The sequence below is a fragment of the Verticillium alfalfae genome, genomic scaffold (assembly GCF_000150825.1).
Source record: "Verticillium alfalfae VaMs.102 supercont1.8 genomic scaffold, whole genome shotgun sequence".
NCBI classification, from domain to species: Eukaryota; Fungi; Ascomycota; class Sordariomycetes; order Glomerellales; family Plectosphaerellaceae; genus Verticillium; species Verticillium alfalfae.
This window is the reverse complement of record NW_003315031.1, coordinates 1,461,243-1,475,332: the sequence shown is the minus strand read 5'-3', so window position 1 is coordinate 1,475,332 and position 14,090 is coordinate 1,461,243. Positions and strand designations below refer to the sequence as shown.

The following is a 14,090-nucleotide window of genomic DNA, read 5'->3' as shown; positions in this document are numbered from 1 at the left end:
CGCACGCTGTGCCGAGCCCCGTGACGAGCGTCCAGCCGTGCCGATGGAGGTAGGCGAGGAGGTCCCGGACGAGGCGGCACGCCGCGATGGCGGACGCGTCGTCGCTGGGGTCCCAGGGGCGGCCTTTGACCTGATATGTCAGGAGGCCTGCGGAGTTGGTTTCCTTTTTGATGCCGGGCGGCCAGGAGGCTGCTAGAATGGCTTCCGCTCCGTGGGCGAGAGGTTCGGCAAAATTGGTGAAGCAGATGTGATCACTCTTGTGGAAAGACAGTGTCGCGTAGGACGCTGTTACTGAAGATGAATCATTCTTGGAAGAGGCCATGGTGGTCGGCGTGCCTAGAGCTGTGCGATCGAGTCGTGTGAAATGATCTAAGACGGGGGGCGCAAGACTGGAGAGCGATGTAAATATATACATATTTCAGGCAAAACGACAAGGCTATTTGATCAATCCCACATGTACAAAACTTCATATCATCCGACTGTCCTGTCAACAGCATATTGGCAGTCATGATGGACGGTCAGGCTGCGCGCGGCGCTGAACACGACCAATGCCATCAGACGCCGCACCTCCAATATGCCAACCCGTATTTCGTACCCAGGCGTTCGCGTCGGCTCAAACTAACGAATCAGCGGCAGTGCTCAAGGCATCCGACGCTCATCCACACACGCCCGAGTTCAGGGCCTCGTCAATATCCTCCGGGATGACACCAGCTGGCACAGCGTCTGCGTTTCTTCGTCAGCCATCTTGTCTGGGAGGAGAGAAAAGGCGAAGAACCTACCCTTGTATCCCCAGCGATAATCACCTAATTGCGTCTTCCACGTCCAGAAGACCCAGCCCTCAGCTCGTGTCTCGTACGAGTGAATCTGCGCCGCGAACCACTTGCGGTAGAAGTCCTTCTGCGACTCGGGATGCCACCCGTCGCTCCACTGGACGTCGTCTGGGACGCTGAGGCTCCACTCGCCGATGATGGTGGGACCTGCGCTGTCGCGGCTGAGATTGTCACTGCAAGACGTGGAGATGAAACTCTCGTGCGAGAGGGGAACCTCGTCACGGTTGGCCCACTTCAAATAACGATGATCGTCAAACGCCGTGAGCTGCGTGTCGCTGAGGAACTCAACCGGGTTACCGGCCCCCCAGCCGGTGCCCATCATTTGAATGTGGAACTGGTCGTCGGGGCTGACGTTGAGGTCTCTCTCAACCTGGCGGATGGCCTGTAGTATTGAATTTTAGCTATTGTGCTTTGACCGCCGCAAGACAGGATTCGCGGGTGAAGCAGCGATTGTTGCCAGAAGGGGGACTGCGTTGAGACAAGCCGCGACTCACATTGTACGCATCTCGATAGAAAGTGCTTCGGAGGGACTCTACGGACTGATCCCAGTGGGACGGGCTCGTTGAGGACCTCAATCATACCAACGTTCTCCATCTCTGGCCTCTCGTGCGCCAACTTGGTGAGATACTGGAGGAACTTGACACCTCGACCGTAGTTGTACTCGTTGTAAAAGCCTGGGCTTGGAGCAAGCTGCAATCATGTTAATGATGTTGCATCTTTCATAGAGGCCTTGAAACACCCACCTGCCCAGTGAAGGCATTCTTGGCCACCTGTGCTCCGGGTGCGCCGTGGTGACTACTATTCTTAGCTCAACTCTCCTCCACGACGGGGCTTGACATACTCCAAGATGATGTATAGGCCGCGCGCAGTAGCCCAGCCGCATATTCTGACCAGATACTCCTCAGCGCCCTGTCAAGTGAACGAGTTAGGTCGAATCCGAGTGAAGGGAGGCACAATGCCATACCTGGGGGAAGTTCTCCGAGCTATCGACCAGTGACCGGTCGAGCCAGTAGCCGAGAGGGATGCGAATGGTGTTGATGCCATATCTCTTCATCTCGTCGAGATCCGACTCAGTGATGAACGATCCCCAGTGACCTTGGAAAGCGGCATCCGCTTGCTCCTGGCCAAGCTTCGACACACAGTCGAACTCGGACCCCCTGTCCGGCGAATCTTCACAGCCTAGTCCAGTCCAAGCACTGTTGGCAATCCATGGCTCAAAGACGAACAGGCTGCCAAGATTGACACCCCTGATTTTCCCTGATCCAGGTAACCACTTCTTGTTTAAAGTGCCCTCTGGCCTTTCACTTGGCAACCAGGCTGAGCTGAGTTGCAGCCACGAGACGGCCGCGGCGAGGCTTGATAGTCGAACCATGATGACGCGAGGTGATGGCGGCGAACGAGATTCGGTTCAATCGCCAATATGGAAAGGGACACAAAGCTTGAGTCGTGGTGTAGATGGCGGTGCTTATAATATTTGGCCCATTTGGCCTTGGTAGGCAGGCGGACGGAATATCGCCACATACTGCACGTTCACGTTGCATTGCGATTGAAGGATGCCGCCGACGACGTCGGAATCTGTGAGCTGAATGCACGAATGGATGGCTAGCAGGGGTTCTGTTGCAGTGTGTTACCGCTGAAGACACGGTCGAAGGATTGCGAAGGTTATTTGGGGAGGCTGCTCACTACCTCTTCAGGCATGAGTGACGTACATGGTTAAGAACGCACACTTGCACAGCCCCTTGGCCCCCTAAGCACAGAGCCTGGTTGGACGTCATGGATGTGCCAAGTCTGGCCGAAAAAGGATGGCAATACTATCGTCGTAGAGGAACTTTTGACGAATTTCGAAGCTGATGCATCCGCAGATCCTAACGGCCACCACTCGGCTCGTGGGGAGGATGAACTTTGTTCGTGGCCTTCCACAACTGGACCCTGCAAACAGGGCACCAGCGGTTGCATGACTGGACTCGACTTGACGTCGCACGCCACTCCAAACAGGCGAGGTTAAGTTGCGCAAAGATGTTTCTGTCGCCGTCCAGGATCTGTGAAGAAGATGCGGAGGGGTAGGCTCACTGGACAGCCTTCCGAAAGAGCAACAACTAAAGAAAAATCCTTGTCGAGAACATCTTGTTCAGGACTGTCTCGCGGTTTGTCTTCTAGGGGTAGGGGCTAAAAATAGACAACGAGGACGATTGGTTTCCCTTCATGAGCCTAGCATGGCGAGATTGCACAGGGTCCGTGTGAACCAAGGACATTTTGCTTGTTTGTAGTGAGCGGCAAAAACCGCCATGGCTACATTGTCAAACGTTGCGTGCTGTACTAGCCGCTGCCTCCGCTTTCTGTTGTCGGATGGTCGAACTGCTTATTTTGGAAGAGTAGTCGGCTGGGCCGTCAGACCTCTTGGCTGCGTCCTCTAAGGCTGCCGAGCCTAGAACGTCCACCTCGTACACATCCAGCGCCTTCCACCCCATTTCTGTTCGCTTGTCATTGACAGCCTGCCCTCCCGATCGCGTCTCACCGGATACGACCAGAGCATCGACATGCTCGTCTGTAATAGTGGGACCAAATGCGTCCTGGATTTCGACGCAGTGGAGATGGATCGTCCTCTCACGGAAGAATGCTTCTACGCTGATAGAAGATTCATTCTCTACCTGCTGCCCTGGGAATGGCTTGCCAGTCCATCCCGAGTCGCGTAAACGCACGACAGATGCGACAAAATCGACGACGGCTGCTGCTCTCTGTGACCACGGCTGGACGTATTGCGCAAACTTCTTGTTCCGCAGCAGAGCATCACCTGTGACGCCAACGATAAGCTTGCAGGCTGTTCCCGAGCCTTCCTCTGGGACTTTGAACAGGAGAAGCGCGGCCGTGAGTAACAGTTTGTGGCCTGGGTGTAGGTGGTCAAAAGTGCCACCAAGACACACAGTTTGATAGCCTTGATGCGCGTGGGCACTCTTTTGAGCATCCAGGGCGTCATGGCCAAGCTTGATGCTGATGCCCCCTTCGGCGGTGAAGAACTGGTCTTGGCGTATCACTTGTTTGCCCTGCGCGTGCTCGAGGAACGAGGCACGAAGACTGTGCCCCGCCTCCCCATCGACATGCATGATGAGATTCCATGGATGATATGCGTTGGCGAAGGTTTGCAGGTCGACAACGACGGTGTTGTTGCTTTCTAGAGACAAAGGGGAAGCCGAGCCACGGTTTGCGTCGTCGCTGTCAACCAGGACGATGCGAATGTCGACTGCGCCTTTGCCCGCACCAATATCGCTAGCGACATCTTCCTCGGCACAAATGACGGCGACCAGCCCATAGAGACCAGCGAGGAGCGACTGGGACGCTTTCCAATCGAGCACCTTGGACCTCCTCGAAGAACCGGTCAAGATAGGTGCAACCAGTGCAACCACTAGAAATGCTGCTGCGGTCGGAGATCTTGCTCGAAGAATCGCGGCACGAAGCGAGGGACGGTAAGCAGCACTCAGTGACTGCACTGATGCTGGCGCCGGGGGTGCGGGGAGGAGGAGGAGGGACGGAAGGCTCGATCGCGACGTCATGGCAGCTGTTCAATGGCTAGCGATGTTGGGTGTAGTTTGCTGCACGAGGAGAGCGAGTTTGTTGATTTCGGACCCGGTCATACCAGTCACTAGGTTTTTTTTCCCCCTTTCTTTCGAGCTCTCCTAAGCGTACGAAGGTGAGGAGGGTTGCTGATGATGTTCCTTCATCTGCCTCGGTCTTGGTGGCTGGACAGGGACCTGGCCGCTGTCGTCAGTGGGGTGGATGGTTCGAAGCCCAGACAAGACTTAGACTAGGCGTGGGTCCCAGGCTGGCCAGCTTGAAAATAGAACTGGAAAGGCTGACTAACAAAGAGGCCCTGTTTGTTGATAAGTGAGATAAGAGCTCCCACCAGTCACCAGTGACGTTCGTCAGGTCACCAAGAGGAAACCCCCCTGTACAATGCGCTGTCACTGTTCGTACTGCTGGCGACGGTCCCGCCCGTTGCCCCGTCACCCCGCGCAACCAAAGCTATGAGGCAACCCCCCTTCCTCCCAGGACAACGGTCAACTGCACAACCACTCGAGGACACCTCAGTTTACCTAGGTCAGACATACCGTCACATCCGGCTTCTGGACATCTCGGCATTGGCACTGTCGAAGGCTTTATGGAGTCCACAGGAATACCTTGTGGGCAAACTTCTTCAAAATAACATTACCGCCATTAACACTGGTTCCCCCACCTTGAACATACCAGTCCACTGGTCTCCTGCCATCGTCCTCCACCACCTCGGCCGACAATTCCCTTCCTATTCTGGCGAAAAGTCGACCAAGGCCAAGACACCGACCCTCTAACATTCCAACCTCCAACAATCCTATTGACCACGACCCCTCCTTGTCGTCGCCGTTATGGCGCCGGCAGACAGATACTCGGCCCCGGGCGGCGCGCAGTACGACTCGAACACAATGACTGTCGGCGATGGCACCTGGGACTTTGAGAAGAACACCTTTCTGCTGCCAAACTTGCAAGGCTTGAATTTCGAGACGATGCGATACAACGGTAGGCCGACCTCTGCCCTCCACCTTCCATCATGCCTCGCGACCTTGCGCCCATGCTGACCCGCGTTTGCCACAGGCATGGCCAACCGCTTCTCAACCGTGGCCGAATACCACAGCCTGATCATGGCACATGCCGTGATTGGCGCCCTCGTTTTCCTTCTCTATGTTCCAGCAGCAGTCTTCTTCGCCCGCTTCTACACCAGACGTCCTGGTTTCGCCATCAAATACCACGCCATGCTTGGTATCTTCAACATCCTGCTGCTCACCGTCGTCTTCGTCCTCGGCTGGTTCGCGGTCGGTCCAAACAGGAGCTGGACGAATCCTCACCACGCCATCGGTCTAGCTATCTACGTCATGTTTCTGCTCCAGGCCATTGGAGGGCGACTCGTCCGCCACGTACAGGGGAGATCCATCCGGGTCATGTTCCACCAGTGGAGCGGGCGGCTGATTGCCCTTCTCGGCATCATTCAGGTTCCTCTCGGTCTCACGCTGTACGGATCGCCCAAGTACCTGTTCATTTTGTACTCGTTGTGGATGGCCTTTCTCTTCTTGCTCTACTTCATCTTCGACTACCGCAGGGGAGAATTCAAGGACCGAGATGCTTACACCAGAGGAGGTCGCTCCGAACTGACGTACGGCCCTGACTCGGAATACCGCACAGAGGTTACGGAGAAAACAGAACGTCGTGGAGGCATGTCCCGATGGCTTGGACCGCTCGCGGCTGGCGGAGCGCTATGGGCTTTTACGCGTCGACGAAACAACAAGAAGGATAACGCCACGAGTCGCAGTGGGTCACGATCCCGAAGCCGCAGCCGAAACAGAGGCCCCGAGGTCATTTCTTCGCGCAGAGCTTCCACCAGCTATGTCGGCGGCGGACGACCGTCGACATCCTATGCAGGCGCTCGGAGACCGTCAGCGAGCTACATTGACGACGACAAGTACACTGAATTCGATTCCCGCAGAGAGGATAACAAAAAGGGAGGTGGATTCATGAAAGCCATGCTTGGTGTTGGCGCGGCACTCGGAGCGGGCAAGCTCGTGTCTGGCATGATGAACCGCCGGGAGAAGAAACACTACAACGACGAGTATTCCGCCGTGTCGACCGAGACGCCTCGTCGAGATAGAGTCGGCCGAGGCACAGCCCCGGCTATCAGTGAATACAGCGACTATACGGAAACTACTCGACACGATGCCGGTACGGCATCCTTGCTGCCACCTCCCGGCAACCCACATCTTGCTCAGGCCCTGAGCGCAGCCGAGGAGCGCCCCCAAAACAGCAGACCCATCACCACTCGTCCTACGCACGCCAGAACCCGCTCAGGCTATGAGATTGAGGATTCTGATTATTCGTCCTACGTCAGCCCCTCGAGGAGGCGTGATGGGGACCGTGCGGCTGGAGCTGGAGGTAAAGGGAAAGGTATACTGGCAGGCTTGGGACTCGGATGGTTCGCAAAGAAGTTGGCAGACCGCAAGAACAAGCGGCAGGAGGACTACAGGTACCGAGATGAAGAGGAGACCATGGTTTCCAGATATACGGGCGACGGCTACTCCTCACCATCACGAACCAGAAGACATTCTCGACGGCCATCCGGACGTCAGGTCCCATATTCAGCCGTTGGCACGTCGGTCACCGGGTTGACGGAGGATTCCTCACAGTTCGAGCCTCGACCCGCGGACTCGGGACACAGTGGTCCGCCCATGCCACCTCTACCAGCTGGGGCACCTCCTATACCAGCTCCGTATCCCGCGTCTCGTTCCCGCGCCGACTCGCAGGTCAGAACAGACGTGGTCGAGCCGGCCGTCATGCCAGCCATGCCTGCCGACCCACAAGGTGTCCTTCATCATGAGTCGGGAAGTGAATCCTACTTTTCTCCTGGCGGAAGACCACACCGGCGACCGTCGGAGCGGAGACGCGCAGAGGGAGAACGCGCAGCGGCAGCGGCAGCCGCTTCAGCCGGCGCACTCGCGGCGGAAGAGGAGGCGAGGCATAGGGCCTATACCCCCAGCGGGCCTGTCAGCGTCAAGGTCAAGATGCACGACGACAAGGACAGGAACGTGACGCTCCGCAGACTCACAGACGACGAGGCAGCGGCTTCGAGGAGGGACCAGCGGAGGAGGCGTGACAATTCAGTCAGCAGCATCGGCACCGGGTCACCCAGCCGGCAACGATATAGACGTGACTCCAGCCAGCGTCGAGTTGAGCTTGCAGCAGAAAGCGCTGTTACCGACGCGACGCCCTTGCCGCCGCTATCACCACCGAACCCCGCGTTTGCCAAGGGGCGCAAGCCCAAGGACTCGGCATACTACTCCGGCCAGCCGGCAGGAAGCGCATCTCTGGCGCCGCCGGAGGCCTCTAGCATTGGTAGCCCGGAAAGCCACGGTACGTGGAGCGCTATGAGCCCATCACCTGGGGGCCCCGGCGACAAGCCAACAGCTTCGGCGGCCGACAATCGCCGAAGGAGGAGACAGGAGAGGAGGCGAAGCGAGAGCAGACCGACAGGAGCCGACATGTTCGATTAGAAGATGAACAACAAGGAGGGAGATGAGGAAGGCTCGGACGACGGGGACGGTCTCTGGCACTACTGAGTGCCTCATCTCTCTGCGATGAGCGCCATCGCCCCTAAAAATGGGCAGGGAAGGCTCCGGCGCGGGCGTTGCCGCAGAAGATTGGATCTCTGACGATGCTGGGCAGTCATGATCTGCATTGAGTCCCGGCATCAAGGAAGGGTAATGGCGTTGGCGGGCATGATTGTATTTCGACCTATCTGTAGACCTCTGATGATGTACGAACTTTGAAGAAAGATTTTGCTCTTTTCCCCAGATCAACCAACCAAAAACTCTGCGTGCAATACAACAAGATCAAGATCGCTACATCTACTATGATGTGTTTCTCGTAACAGACAGCCCCAGGAGCTGGCTGACTGTCAGGTGCATAAGTAAGACGCTCATGGAAGTAAAAGCAGCGAGGGCGTCGACCCCACAGTACGTTCACAACCTTGAGGGTCCGTCCCGTCACGGCACGGACAACGTCGGCGCGACCCTCTCACTGCCTTCCACAACTCCATTCTTTCTCCTACAGACTCTGCCTGCCATTGACCAGCACACGGCGAGTCTGCAAAGCCCCTTTCGATTCCCATGGCACAGTCCGTCCACTCCTAACACTGTCTCTATTTTCTTTCTTTCTTTCTTTCTTCTTCTTCTATTATCTGTCTGCTTCCCTGCCACGAAACCAGAGCCGGCCATGGCCCAACCGAACTCCAAACAGCCCGCCCCCTCGGCCGACTACAAAACCATCGCGGCGGAGTACGCCCGCGCCAAGCGAGCGAAAGAGGCGTCCGACGCCGCGAAGCAGCAACAACAACAAGATGGCGCGCCCAAGACGAAAGCAAACGCATCCGAACTCCAGCGCAAGGCGTTCGAGGCCCGCCGTAAGAGCGCCTTTGGGCGGCGCTGGTGGTGGGCCGTCGGCTTCTGGCTCTGGCTGCTCTGCATCCACGCCGTGGGCATCCTGCTCTTCACGAGCGGCTTCCTGCTGACGCGTATGGTGCTCGACGAGAAGTCCGAGTGCGCCGTGCCGCCTGTCGAGCCGGTGGGGAGCTGGAAGGGGATGGGCACCGTCGAGGGCGGCTGCTGGCATCCCAAGTCTTTCGACAAGGCCGTCGTCGTCATCATTGATGCGCTGCGGTACGACTTTACCGTGCCCGTCGCCGACAATGCGCCCTTCCACAATGCGTTTCCCTTTCTGCACGAGACGGCGCTTAAGTCGCCGCAGAACGCCTTTCTCCGGCCCTTTATTGCCGACCCTCCGACGGCCACGTTGCAGAGGCTCAAGGGCTTGACGACCGGAACGCTACCAACCTTCATCGACGCGGGTAGCAATTTTGCGGGCACGGCCATCGAGGAGGATAACCTGCTGATGCAGATGAAGGGCCTGGGGCAGCGCATTGTTCACATTGGTGACGATACCTGGGTGTCCTTGTTCCCCGACTACTTCGAGCCCAACATCAGTCGCGCATACGACAGTTTCAATGTCTGGGACCTGCACACGGTTGACACTGGTGTCATTGATCACCTAGCACCCCTACTTCAGCCAGAGAACAAGGGGAAATGGGACGTCCTCATCGGACATCTTCTCGGAGTCGACCATGCGGGCCACCGATACGGCCCAGACCACCCCGCCATGAAGGCGAAGCTGGAGCAGATGGATGCTTGGCTGCGCGACCTATCTACGCAAATCGATGACGATACCGTTCTGATTGTGATGGGGGATCACGGCATGGACGAAAAGGGCGACCACGGCGGCGAGTCTGACGACGAAGTTGAGGCAGCGCTTTGGATGTACAGCAAGAGGCCCTTCTTCGGCCGAACCGACCCCCATCATGTGCAGCCGCCCGCGACAGGCAAGGAACGCCCTGTCAACCAGATTGATCTTGTGCCTACGTTGGCCCTCTTGCTCGGTATCCCCATTCCCTTCAACAACCTGGGAGGGCCCATCGAGGAGGCATTTGCTGGTCTCAAGGGCAACGATTGGGCCAACCTAGCTGCCGTCTCGCGGATCTCGGCTGCCGGCACACAGCGATACCAAGATTCCTACTTCGCTGCACGTGGCATGGAGAGCTCGTCCAAGTCGAGCCCGACCCATGCGAGCTGGACCCAGGCACATAGCGCGTGGGCTACCAAGTCGTGGTCCGCTTCCTACCAGTCTTTCAAGAATTTCCAGGAGGAGACCCTGCAGGTGTGCAAGGATCTTTGGGCACGGTTCGATGTGCCCAAGATGATCACGGGCATCATCGTCATGGCGGCGGGTGTCATCATGCTGCTAGTATATGCGTCCCGCGACGAAGACGAGGATTTCGCAGCCACAGACATCGAGCTTGACTTTGCCGAGAAGAAGCTTGAGCTTCAAGGCATCGTCGGCGCTGCTTCGCCAGAGTATACGCAGCTTCACAAGAACATCGTAGTTGCGGCTCTTGTGGGCGCCATCCCAGGAGCATTCGCTGGGGCTGCCGGCTCTCAGCTCCTCGGCGTCAACGATCTGACCTATGCAGCGGCGGCTGCTGCTTTTGCTAGTATTGTGGCCGCTCTTGTAGCTCTCACAGACGCTGGAAAGGGCCTTCTCAACATTCTGCCCACCTCCGTCTGGGGCTGGCTTTCTGTCCTATTTACTGTCAGTCAGTCTGTTGGATTTGCGTCCAACTCGTATACCATCTGGGAGGATTCAATCCTCCTCTTCTTCATCTCCACATTTGGCGCCATCAGTGCTGTCGCCTCCTTTTCCATCCCCTCTCCTGTGGAGCGCACCCTTGCCGTCTACCACTCAGTTCTCTTTATCGTTCTGGGCAGGGCAGCCTCCTTCTCCAAGCTCTGCCGCGAGGAGCAGATGCCTTATTGCACATCAACCTACTATGCATCGTCGTCATCCTCGACGTCGGCTGGATGGCAGCTTCTCATCCCCTTTGTTGTTGCTTTTGCTCTTCCTGCTATCATCAAGTCGTTCCTCGTGCCTTCGCGGTCATGGGAAGGCCTGGGCCCAACCTGGGTTGGCTACATCTACAGGGCTGGCCTCTTCATGGCCGCTCTCTACTGGGTTCTTGATGCTGCAGACAACGGCGAGTGGGTCCCTGGTCTCCCTGAGCAGACGCTCAAGACAATCGCTGTGTACGTGGCCCAACTTGTTCTCGCCCTTGTCTTTGTGGCTGGGACGACAGCCTTCGTCTGGGCACCCCCTCTGGTATCGGTTGTCCAGTCTCGCGCCCCCGACGGCAGCAACAAAGTCGTCATTCTTGGTTACGGCAACACCAACGGCGCGCGCTATCTACTCCTGCCAATGAACCTCCTCGCCGGCTGCATCCTCTTGTCGAAGCCCATGGGTGGCGGCGCCCTCGCCCTGGTCTTCTGGCAGACGATGTCGCTCATGGAGATTCTCGACCTGAACGGCCTGACTGCTGAGTCGATTGGCCCTGTCATGCTTGCTCTCCTCGGCAACTTTGCCTACTTCAAGACCGGCCACCAGGCCACCCCCTCGAGCATTCAGTGGGACAGTGCCTTTATCCCGCTCTTCACGATCCGCTACCCATGGACACCGGTCGTTGTGGCCGTCAACCACTTTGGTGCGCAGATCATCGCGGCGTCGGCGGTGCCTCTTGTGGTGCTGTGGAAGGTCGGACCCAAGAGAAAAGGCGTGCTGGAGAGTGCCAGTCGAGCGCTGGCGGCGTTTGTGTCCTTCTTTGCCGTCGAAAGCTTGGCAACCATGGCTTGGGCAGGGCATTTGAGGAGACACTTGATGCTGTACAGGGTGTTCTGCCCGAGGTTTATGATGGGTGCTGTCTTGTTGCTGGTCGTGGATCTGGTGTGCATCGTGGTGACGCTGGCGGGTGTGAGGTCAAACACTCTGTCTGTGAGTGAGGTGTTTGGATTCGCCGACTGATGGTCCTGTATCAACCAGTATGGCCCGCATCCTTGGCTGTAGTATTATCAAAAGGTTCTGAAAGAGATAGACCCCTGAGCTCCGAGCAGCAAGGAGCAACATGTAGAATATTGTTTTGCATGCCCGACCTCTCGTCGATGCCGTTCACGATATGCAAATTCCAGGTACTTGCATGGCCTCACGCGATGCGATGATCTTTCGCTGTTTGCGTAATGGTCAGCAGCATCTGAGTGATTTTGCCTCATGGCCATAAGAGGTACAAGCTCTGAGAGCTTGGTGGAGCCGGCCAGATGGTGTTCCAGTCTACTCTAAGACATGACCTTCTGCCCCAAGCGTCGTGTACCAAAACGCCAATGGCATTTGATGACCACGTTGAAGCATGGACCACACTGCGCGCTGTCGTGTGCCGTCAGGCTGCTCTTAGCTTTTAGAGGGAGCACCCAAGCTGCTCCCGGCTCCTGTCACAGCTCGAGAGTCAAAGATTGGGCCTTCGCACCCTGACGGGTAGCAACCGCAAGGCGGCGGCAGGTGGGGCAAGGACGCGATGATTAAGCTGCCTAGGTGGTACATTGACCTAGCTCGCAGATACATGACACGTCGCGGTGCCCAAGCGTGCCCACCGAGTCTCCCCCCCTTGCGTGCAAAGTCCTCCTGGCTGGATCTTGGGGAAAGCACAGGGCAGGGCGTGATCACCCGGGCGTGTTTTTTTTCCACCACCTTCCCCCGAGGCCCTTCCCGTCTGTCGTCTATCTCCCCCAAGTCAAATCCCAATCCCGTCCGTCCATCACTCGCGACTACATCACCACGACTGCATCTCAGCCACTTCCCTCCAACAATCTCTTTGTGCCCGCACGCATACCCGACGTCTCTCCCTCCCTTCCCTCCTCTGTTCTTCATTCTCCTCCCTCCAACGTCCACACCCATCCTCCTCCTTTCCGTTCCTGCGGCCTTTGGGAACCCTTCCTTACATAATTTCGGCTTTTGGTTCTTGTTCTCGAAACGGAACTCCAACCCACTGCGACTCGGTCCTTTCGAACAATTGCCCTGCCTCGTGCCTCAAGGTAAGCCATCAAGCTCGGCGCCCCTATCTGCGTCCATCTCTGCACGACACCTTGGCCCTAACTCTGGATGCAGCGAAGCAGCTATACGCACACTCGTCGTCGCCTACGTACAACGAGTCTAATCCCACCCACATCGGTACGGTCGACATCGTCAGACCCGATCATCCCGGTTCGAGTTGCGCCAGATCAGAAATTCCACATTCGCAACCATGGCGGCCAACGGAAACTTCACGGAGAAGGAACAGTACAAGGGCAATGCCGATCAATCGTCCGTCGCTGCTGCCACTGATTTCTCTCCCTCTTCGGCTTCTAACGCCAACCTCAGTAAGGATGAGGTCGGTTGGTACTTCGTTGAGCAGTACTACACCACCCTGAGCAAGACACCCGAGAAGCTTCACGTACGTTGCCTGCCTGAACGCTGCCATGCTGTCATCGGCCTGCTAATCCCCTGAAGCTCTTCTACGGCAAGCGCTCCCAGTTCGTCTACGGCAAGGAGGCCGAGGTTGCCACAGTGTCCGTGGGTAGAAATGTGAGTAGCCCCACTGGTCTGCCTCGTCGTTTCTCATCTGACCTCGTTTTCTTTCTCTCAGGCCATCCAGGAGCGTATCAAGGAGCTCGACTTCCAGGACTGCAAGGTCCGCGTCACCAACGTCGACTCTATGGCCTCGTTCGACAACATTGTCATCCAGGTCATCGGCGAGACCTCCAACAAGGCTGCTGAGCCCCAGAAGTTCGTCCAGACCTTCGTCCTCGCACCGCAGCCTTCCGGCTACTTCGTCGTCAACGATATCCTGCGCTTCGTCAACGAGGAAGGCGAGGAGGAGGCCGTCGTCGAGACCCAGGAGGAGCAAGTGAACATTGAGCCCAGCCCCCCCGCCGCTGAGGCCGAGAAGGCTCCCGTCGAGGCTGAGGAGGAGACTAAGGACGAGCCTGCCATTGATGCTGACGAGGTCGATAAGAAGCTCGAGGATTCCGTCGAGGAGACTGCCGCCAGCACTGACGAGGCTGCTAGCGATGCTGACGAGGCCAAGGCCGAGGAGCCCGTCGAGGCTGTGCCTGAGGCTGCCGCTGAGACGAACCCGGAGACTGTTGCCGCCGAGGTTGCGCAGGACGACGTCAAGGAGGCTGAGAAGCCTACCGACCCCAGCCCGACTCCTGTTGCTCCTCCTGCCAAGGCCGAGAAGCCTGTTGCTGCTGTTCCGCCAAGCCCATGTCTTGGGCCAGCCGC

The 14,090-nt window shown here is 57.4% G+C and overlaps 5 protein-coding genes across 5 annotated transcripts in view; 3 read left to right on the top strand and 2 right to left on the bottom strand.

The window, feature by feature from the left end:
- Positions 1 to 655: 655 nt before the first annotated feature.
- On the bottom strand, positions 656 to 2,202 carry VDBG_06872 (endo-beta-1,6-glucanase; the record flags this gene model as incomplete). Its single annotated transcript, XM_003003264.1, has 5 exons — positions 656 to 723; positions 780 to 1,212; positions 1,371 to 1,509; positions 1,672 to 1,739; positions 1,795 to 2,202. The coding sequence occupies 5 exons, from the start codon at positions 2,200 to 2,202 to the stop codon at positions 656 to 658; spliced, it is 1,116 nt and encodes a 371-aa protein (XP_003003310.1).
- Positions 2,203 to 3,127: 925 nt separating this feature from the next.
- Positions 3,128 to 4,378, bottom strand: VDBG_06871 (pantetheine-phosphate adenylyltransferase family protein; the record flags this gene model as incomplete). Its single annotated transcript, XM_003003263.1, has 1 exon — positions 3,128 to 4,378. One exon carries the CDS (start codon positions 4,376 to 4,378, stop codon positions 3,128 to 3,130), a length of 1,251 nt encoding a protein of 416 aa, XP_003003309.1.
- An 846-nt stretch (positions 4,379 to 5,224) lies between these two features.
- On the top strand, positions 5,225 to 7,894 carry VDBG_06870 (conserved hypothetical protein; the record flags this gene model as incomplete). The annotated part of the gene is made up of 2 exons (XM_003003262.1): positions 5,225 to 5,375; positions 5,451 to 7,894. 2 exons carry the CDS (start codon positions 5,225 to 5,227, stop codon positions 7,892 to 7,894), a joined length of 2,595 nt encoding a protein of 864 aa, XP_003003308.1.
- A 721-nt stretch (positions 7,895 to 8,615) lies between these two features.
- Positions 8,616 to 11,801, top strand: VDBG_06869 (GPI ethanolamine phosphate transferase; the record flags this gene model as incomplete). The annotated part of the gene is made up of 1 exon (XM_003003261.1): positions 8,616 to 11,801. The coding sequence occupies one exon, from the start codon at positions 8,616 to 8,618 to the stop codon at positions 11,799 to 11,801; it is 3,186 nt and encodes a 1,061-aa protein (XP_003003307.1).
- Positions 11,802 to 13,071: 1,270 nt separating this feature from the next.
- Positions 13,072 to 14,090, top strand: part of VDBG_06868 (NTF2 and RRM domain-containing protein) — a gene marked incomplete at both ends in the record, with an annotated part of 1,757 nt that continues 738 nt past the window's right edge. Inside the window, 3 exons of the mRNA XM_003003260.1 lie at positions 13,072 to 13,260; positions 13,317 to 13,391; positions 13,453 to 14,074. Of these exons, the coding sequence (XP_003003306.1) occupies positions 13,072 to 13,260; positions 13,317 to 13,391; positions 13,453 to 14,074 (886 nt within the window). The remainder of the gene's footprint in view (positions 13,261 to 13,316; positions 13,392 to 13,452; positions 14,075 to 14,090) is intronic.